Here is an 8,058-nt window from a genome sequence, read left to right as displayed (position 1 = left end):
ACAGCATTATTTCACATCAATATATTTATACAAGTGACATATTAAACCCTTAACAACGATCATTGACACAAATAAATAACAATTGTTTTCACATACCTCAGACTTTGTTCAAACTCTACTGTTCCAAAGAAATATCCACAGGTGTATTCAAACGCTCTAGCACCTCCAACCAGGACTCTCAAGTTTTAACAAAAGCACATCAGTTGTATTCGACAAATGTCTAAGCACTTACCAAAACACTAGTTTTTATCCGCAGTGAGATAAGGGGAGGAGCCACTCTGCCCCTCCAAATACTCAAGTTTTTGCTAACAGTTCTGTTTTACCAATTGTTCATAATTGCTCAGCACAAATAAAAATCATAACATAAAAATATGCCTACACAAGAAATCAATTGCTTCAAATATTTAAATATAAAAAGTACAAAAATTATAACCAGCTATATATACATTCACACAGATTAGATAATCAAGTATCAATAATAAACAAACAACACTTTATTGACAAGGAAAACATATGATATTTAGTCAAAATTATACAAGATTTTAATTTTATATTTTCCTATACTAATCGCGTGCAGTCTTTGGAGATTAATGATGAAACGGTTCAAATCAAAGCTTGTCGCAGAGGCGACGTGTCTAGCGAGAAAGGTTCAAAGCGTGAAGCCATCGGAAAGTCAAGATGAGAAGAATCAAAGCTTGGCGCCGAGACAGCGCGTCTAGCGAGAGAAATTTCAAGCATCTGTCTTCAAAGAGTCATAATCACATGAATAAAATCAAAGCTTGACGCAATGACGGAGCGTCTAGCGGTGCATCTTCCGCCCTGATTCATCTGTTGTCTCTGATATACCTATAAACATTTAGTCATTTAGCAAACGGTTTTATCCAAAGCAATACACTTATACAGCAAATATAGTTTTTACAAATATAACATTTACATTGTTAAAAATGTTACTATGATCGAATAATTTTTAATGAAACATGTTAACACGTATAAAATATGAAAGAAATTTGAAAGCTGTAAAATCTAGAATATTTCAACAATTATACGTTTGGAAAACACAATTAAATAAGAACACAAATAATAAAAGACAGCTATAGTCTTTAATAATGCAGTCCACTTAAAACAAGACATAGAAAGGTAGATTACACATTTTACCCTACAAATATTGTTGTGTTTAAAGTAGGGCTGTCAAATGATTAAAATTTTTAATCAAATTAATCAGAATTTTCAGTGGATTAATCAGGATTAATCACTATTTGCCATTACACCTGAATCCTAACCATTTTTTTCTGAAATGCATACCAAAAGATAAATAACAGGACACACATACAAAATTCTCATACTATGTCCGTTTATTAACACAGCCAAATAATGGTGGTTTAAATCAAGCTGAAACATACTACACACCATTTATATTTGTCTTTGTAATGTCCCATCGCTTCCTCTTTGGCATTCCTCTTAACCAGGATGTACAATTTACAGTATTAAATTGAACAGAAAGCAACAAATGTAGCCTACTACATTAACACATAACCACATAACAGTGGCCTACCACATTTTTGCACAATTTGAGTCATCTGTTGCGTTTTTATGTGGAACAAAACATGTTCAATAAAACTTTTAAATCAAACCAAAGAACAATCTTTTACCTTTTCCTCCATTCTTTAATCCAGTTGCTCAAAAATCCAGTTGCTAACTACTATAATGTTACACTGAAACTGGTCTTTTTGTTTGAACATCACCTTTCAAATCTACTGAGCTTTATCATCTTTCAGCCAGTTGCTGAGGCAAACTAACTTATTCACATTTTCTGAAAGTAAAGCTGACCTTTTCTTGTTCACAATGTGACCTGCAACTGAGAAAAGTCGTTCACAGGGAACGGTGGTTGCAGGAGTGGCTAGATATTTGTGAGCTAGTGAGGCCAGCTTCTCATGGGCTCCTGAATGAGATGCCCACCACTTCAAGGGGCAGTCCTCCAATGTAATGGTGGGCTCTGCTCTGTACCTCTGTATGGCAGGTTGGACCTCTTCATCTTCGGATTCTGAATCTGAGCCCATTTGCAGAAGGCTGATTTTCTTCCTGGGTGGCCCATCATCATGTGTCTGTGAAGACTTTCTGGGTGATTCTTGTTGCAGCATCCCTTCAAGTGTGGTCCACACCGCTTCCCTGTCTGTCTTGGGCAAGCATTTCAAGTCTTTGAAACGAGGATCCAAAACTGTAGCAATCTGGAGCCATGCATTGTTGAGATGTTCTTGGCGGGATGCTAGGTCCTCCTTGAACTTGGTCTTGAATCTCACCACATATGCAGGGTCCTCATCACAGGCTTCCATCTTGAGACGCAAGTGGCAGAGAGAAGGTAGTACCACAGAACAGGAGACATAGGCCTCTCCACCCAGGAGCTCAGTTACATACCTACGCACACAAACACACATGCACACAGAGACAGTGTATTATTAGAACAGTGGTTATCAACATATTATCATTATTATCATTATACCTACATATAGTGTTAATTTCACCACCTATTTTTAATTTAGTCTTAGTCTTGTGCCAAATGTCCTTGTTAGTTTTAGTCATATTTAGTCATTTAAATTACATATCTTTTTTTTGTTGATAACAGACCGATGCTAACTATAACACACCGTCGCCATGAACAACAGAGCGTTGCCATGAACACACAGGATTCTAACCGTAGAGACGGAGCGCAGTATTTTCTTAAGCGGAAGCAATACAATCATTTTTAAATCAATAAACTCCTTTTTAAATAATAATTTTGTGTCAAATTATTGATTTATTTGGTAGGTAGCAATGTAATAAGCAGGATCCGAACTCGTTCTGAATATTTTAAAGGTGCAACAGCTGATGAAAAAGCAGAGACGATTGTAGACGAAAAAAATTAAGAGAGATTTTATCTTAAGTTTTTATTTTATGCAAAACATTTTCGTCTTGTCTTTTTCGTCAAATTCATGTTAATTTAGACTTAGTGAGCGTTTTTGGACAGTGGTGCAAGTCTTGCCATCGTCTCGTTTTAGTCATGAAAAAAAGTTCGTTGACGAACATATTTCGTCTTGTCTGACGAAATTAACACTACATGCATACATGTTATTGATATTTGACTTGGTTTAATTCATTCCAGAAAATAATCACAGCAATGATATTTGATAAGTGACTGATTTACCTGCATGGCTCTAGAAGTGCCTCCAGCCTCTGCAGTTTATCCCACTCTGCTGCGGTCGGCAAAACGAGTTTGTGCTCCTGATTGTCCAGGGCTGCGATGACAGCCTCTTTATTTCTGCTCAAGCGCTTGACCATTTCCAGCGTCGAATTCCAACGTGTTGGAACGTCTTGGATCAATGGCTCTTGCTTCTTTCCCAGGCTGACTTGTTGTGCTTGAAGCTCCGTAGCATTTGCTGGGCTGTGCTTAAAATGACCGACAACTTTGCGAGCCTTGGCCAAAGCATTTACAAAGCCGCTGTCAGCAAGACTCACTGTGACACTTCTCTGCACCATGTGAGCGACACAGCTCATGTGTTCATAGCGTGTAAGTCGAATTGCGGCAACCATGTTACGTGCACTGTCAGTCCCAATGGTTGTCGTCTTGCCCTCGATGTCCCACTTACGTGCAACAGACAGGAACTGTTCTTTACAAGCCTCCGCAAAATGACGCTCCTCAGTTTTTAATATCGTCAGCGCAAAAGACTTCAGTTCCCACGTGTCACTGATGAAATGTGCAGTTACTCCGAGGTAATTGTTGTTACTTACTGATGTCCAATGGTCTCCTGTCAGGGCGATATGATTTACTTGAGCCAAGACCGCTTTCCTTTTTTCTTTTTCATTATCATAGAGCTCGTGGATTTTCGTCATAACTGTGGCTCTTGACGGTGGCTTATAGTATGAGTCTTGAGACGCCACTTGCAAAACATCAAGAAAACCTGCGTCTTCTACGATGCTAATGGGTCTACAATCCTTTGCAATCCATTTTGCTATTGTGTTGGTCAAATTAACTGAGGTTGATTTTGTTAATGGCCTGCGAACATTCAGCGTGGTCTGGCGCAAACCACTTGCTGAACCTGACGGCCCAGCAAATGCATGTTTGGCGTTGACATGGTACTTCAAGCTTGAACAGCTCCGGTGAAATTGAAACTCCTTGTTACAAATCTTGCAAATAACCTTGTACTTGTTAACTGTACCATCATCATTCTTTTTATATTTGAATCCGTCAATAGGCCCACTTTGCTCACCTTGCTCCATCTCGCCTCTAGCTCCCAACTACTTCCGTGACTTTCCTGACCTGAATAATTTGTCACACTGCGCATGCGTGAAATGCGTTAAAAAAATTGACGTAATTAACAACAAACAACTAATTAACGTCGTTAACGCGCTATTTTTGACAGCCCTAGTTTAAAGTGTTTTTTGCACATTGTGATGCCTTGATGACAGGGCATTATTATTTAATATCCAGTCCTTTGATCAATTCCAGGTAACCGGTAGTATTTTTGATTACAAAAATGCTTGAGAGTTTATGATTTGATCAATAATAATTTAGCACGAATTTGGCTATATTTCCCAAGATCGGTTTTACCCTCTTTGATAAAAGACAAAATTCCTTCGTCAAGAATCATAAAATCTACAACCTTAAAAAAATTGGTAGTCAGCGTGATCGCATTATTTACCCGTAAACAACCAATTATAATTGCTGTTTTTCTTGTATTTGTCTTATATACGTGGAGCTAAAACCAATATCAAGGTACCGAGAGGGATTTGAAAGCAAATACCTGAATTCATATGATTTCTCTAATTGTTCTCGCAGTGATTTCACGTCAACTGCATGTTAGCTCTTGCAGCCGACCGCATGACCATAAAAATATGATATATAAATGTAAACTTAATGAAAAACAAATACATTCAATGTAGTGCTACTTGAATGCCTACACCTTTTTGCAACATTATGTAAAACATTACTATTTAATGCATTGTAAAATTACATTTTCCAAAAGTCTAAGTAAAATCTTTAATAGTTAAGTAAATACGCATACAATCAAAGATCGCATAATCAAACATATGTCACAAGGCACATTAAGTCATACTTGTATAAAAATAGTTACAAAAAATGAAATGAATGTAATCGTTCAATTTATCTTTAATTTATCATTTTCGATAAATGTACACCCAGAAAAGACAACATTGATTACCATTAAACTTTAAATTATATTTTTGATAAAAGACTACACACCATGACAAATTAAAGTTGCTAAGTGCCTTAACACGGCTGTTAAACCAGTAACAAAAATTTGTTAATTACTATTATTTAAAACTTTGATTTACCAAGCAGGATTTATTCATAAACAATTAACTGGTTAATTTGTAATTACTTTTCATTTCACTCATTTTAAATCACACAAACAAGTTAGACATTCCTTTTAACTCTTTCACCGCCAGCATTTAAAAAAAAAGTTGCCAGCCAGCGCCAGCGTTTTTCATGATTTTCACCAAAGTTTAATGCCTTCCAGAAAAATGTTCTTCTTTAAATATATAAACATACAATATACCAAATGAAAGAACAGACCCTCTGCTTTCAAACAAAAAAAACCGTTTCATCCTACCTTTAGTGGTTCTTTTGCAATCAGCTTCTGAATATGGGTAGGTTTTTGCAAAAACACCATATTTTGAGCAAAAAGCAGAGATAATTCCATTTTTATGACGGATTTTTCATAGAGATCATATTCAGAGCGATCTTTAAAACAGACACGGACATGCAGCAGCTTGCCATAGGGCAATACTTCCGGTTTTAAAAAGTTGCGGAAAGGCGCCACCTGGTGGATAATAGCGGTATTGCGGAAAGACGGAAAATCTCGTCATTGGCGGGGAAGCGTTTTCTCTTAATTGACGAGATATCTCGTCAATGGCGGGGAAAGAGTTAATAACTTCCATTTAACTACATTTATCACTGCAAATTTTCATATAAGGCCTACCTAAAATACTGCAAAAACTCACTTCACCAAACACAAACCCAAAATCACAAAAATATTTATTATATAAAACAACACTATATACATATAAAATTACAATAACAAACTAAATAAAACTTTTCAAACAAAGATACAAATATTTTTGGAAATTTAATCTGCCTCTGCCTCTTCCTCTGTCACAGTCGGTATGGCACCCCCAACAGACCCTTCCTCCAGCTCAGAGTTAACGCCATCTGAAAATGTAGAGCATAATTTAATAACAAAAAAATAGCATGTAATTCCACAATATTAAATTACACTTTACATAGTAACGAAAACATTGATTATTTACCATTTCTCAAAACGGAACCACCTTCCTGCTCAGGGTTAAGGACGTCTGAAAATAAAACATACATTTTATTTACAATGAAACTTCCATGCAAATCCGCAATATGAAAACAATACACTTTATACACTGTAATAAAAACATTCATGATATACTGTACCATTTCTCAAAAAATCCTGAGCTGCCTTTGCTGCCTCCAATTCGATCTCCATGTTGTTTCGCATATGTTTTGCTTTGGCCAAATCCCTTCTTAAAGTTTTAATTTCCAAATCCATGCCACCAAATTTCCTCATCACAAGAACTCCAAGTTCCGTGACCTCCTCCTTGACACGATTCCTGGGTGTTGCAGGATCCAGTGCCGAATACTAAACAAACAAACAACAAAAAATAATCAAGATAAATAAATCACGCATAAACATTATGAAAAGAAATCGTTCGTTCTCCATAACACAAATATCTAAGTACTTACTGCTACTAAGCGGAACTTGTCCCTCAATTGGGAAAATTCTTCTCCGTCCACACGGGGAATTTTTGTAGGGCTACTGTATGCCATTTTACCTGTAACAACAACAAATAAACAATTGAATTAAGAGTTGAATCTGCAATACCAAGTCACTTTTTCGCATACAAACAAAACCTACCTCCACAAACAACAGCTAAACACGTAAATGAATGCAACCAACGTACTACAACTTTTACTGAACTTTTTCTAAGCCCCTTATACACGCCCAGATTTTCACAGAATACGTCACATCGCGCTTCTTTTAAAAATAACTATTCTCACCACCTATTCAACATCACAGACAGCACCGGAAACCTTTTCTTCTTTCTTCTAAAAGTCTACCTTTTCTAATCAACATAAGGTAACAGACATACCAATCCTTCTCCTACACTGAGTCATCTGATGTCTGGGGTACTGCAATACACATTTAACAGACGGTTTTATCCAAAGCAATCAACCAATGCAGCAATTATATAGTGTATTTTTTTTGTTACAAATATGACATTTACACACACATAAGTAAAACTTTTACAGTGTTACATTTATAAAATATTAAGTACATTTGAAAGCTGTAAAATCTAGTACCTAAATTTCAATAATTATATGTTTTCCATACACAATTAAATTGAGAAGGTGTAATCACAAATAGCAGTAGTCATTATTAATGAAGTCCACGTAAACAAATTAAATAAAAATCATCAAAGAACTTAAAGCAATGCAATATAAATCCCAAGTGAAGTTTCCAAATAAATTGTCAATAACATTCAAAATGTTAAGTACATATATCTGACATTTTTGGAATATTATTTAACTCAATAATTTAGTTGGACTTATTTAAAGTGATTTTAATTCATACTAGACCATCAATTATCAATGATAAACAAACAATTGTACACACTTTATTTTATTGACACAAGTAAAACACATGACATTAAGTCTACATTACATATTACACACTCTAAAAATGCCAAACAGTGTATGCAACATGTTTCAAAACAATAACTGCATAAATTAACATGTTTTTAATTTTGCATTGACCTATACTAAACGCGTGCAATCAACGGAAAGTCAAATGATGACACTACTACAATCAAAGCTTGGCGCTAATCTGCTGAAACAGCGCGTCTAGCATGAGAAGCTGCGAGTGCAGAGCAGAACTGAAAGGCGTCTAACACAAAAAACAATTTACTAATTTTTTTAAGGTACCTTAAAACCTGTTAAAGCGGACCGGGCCGTGCGTGGTTCTGACGCGTTTTTGTTTA

At 35.9% G+C, this 8,058-nt stretch overlaps 1 protein-coding gene across 1 annotated transcript; it reads right to left on the bottom strand.

The window, feature by feature from the left end:
• Positions 1-1,751: 1,751 nt before the first annotated feature.
• Positions 1,752-4,348, bottom strand: LOC141281086 (E3 SUMO-protein ligase ZBED1-like). The gene is made up of 2 exons (XM_073812781.1): positions 3,179-4,348; positions 1,752-2,412 (listed from the first exon to the last, which is right to left on the bottom strand). Exons 1-2 carry the CDS (start codon positions 4,249-4,251, stop codon positions 1,752-1,754), a joined length of 1,734 nt encoding a protein of 577 aa, XP_073668882.1. The 5' UTR covers positions 4,252-4,348.
• Positions 4,349-8,058: the final 3,710 nt, after the last annotated feature.

Source organism: Paramisgurnus dabryanus, chromosome 19 (assembly GCF_030506205.2).
Source record: "Paramisgurnus dabryanus chromosome 19, PD_genome_1.1, whole genome shotgun sequence".
Classification (NCBI taxonomy): Eukaryota; Metazoa; Chordata; class Actinopteri; order Cypriniformes; family Cobitidae; genus Paramisgurnus; species Paramisgurnus dabryanus.
Note: the sequence above shows the minus strand (reverse complement) of the source record. Positions and strands in the feature narration are given on the sequence as shown.

Excerpts from the sequence above, each read along its gene's own strand:
- LOC141281086 (XM_073812781.1), bottom strand. The coding sequence starts at position 4,251 with ATGGAGCAAGGTGAGCAAAGTGGGCCTATTGACGGATTCAAATATAAA. Across the intron at positions 2,413-3,178 it reads GCACTTCTAGAGCCATGCAG|GTATGTAACTGAGCTCCTGG; the intron begins GTAAATCAGTCA and ends TTGTGTGCGTAG.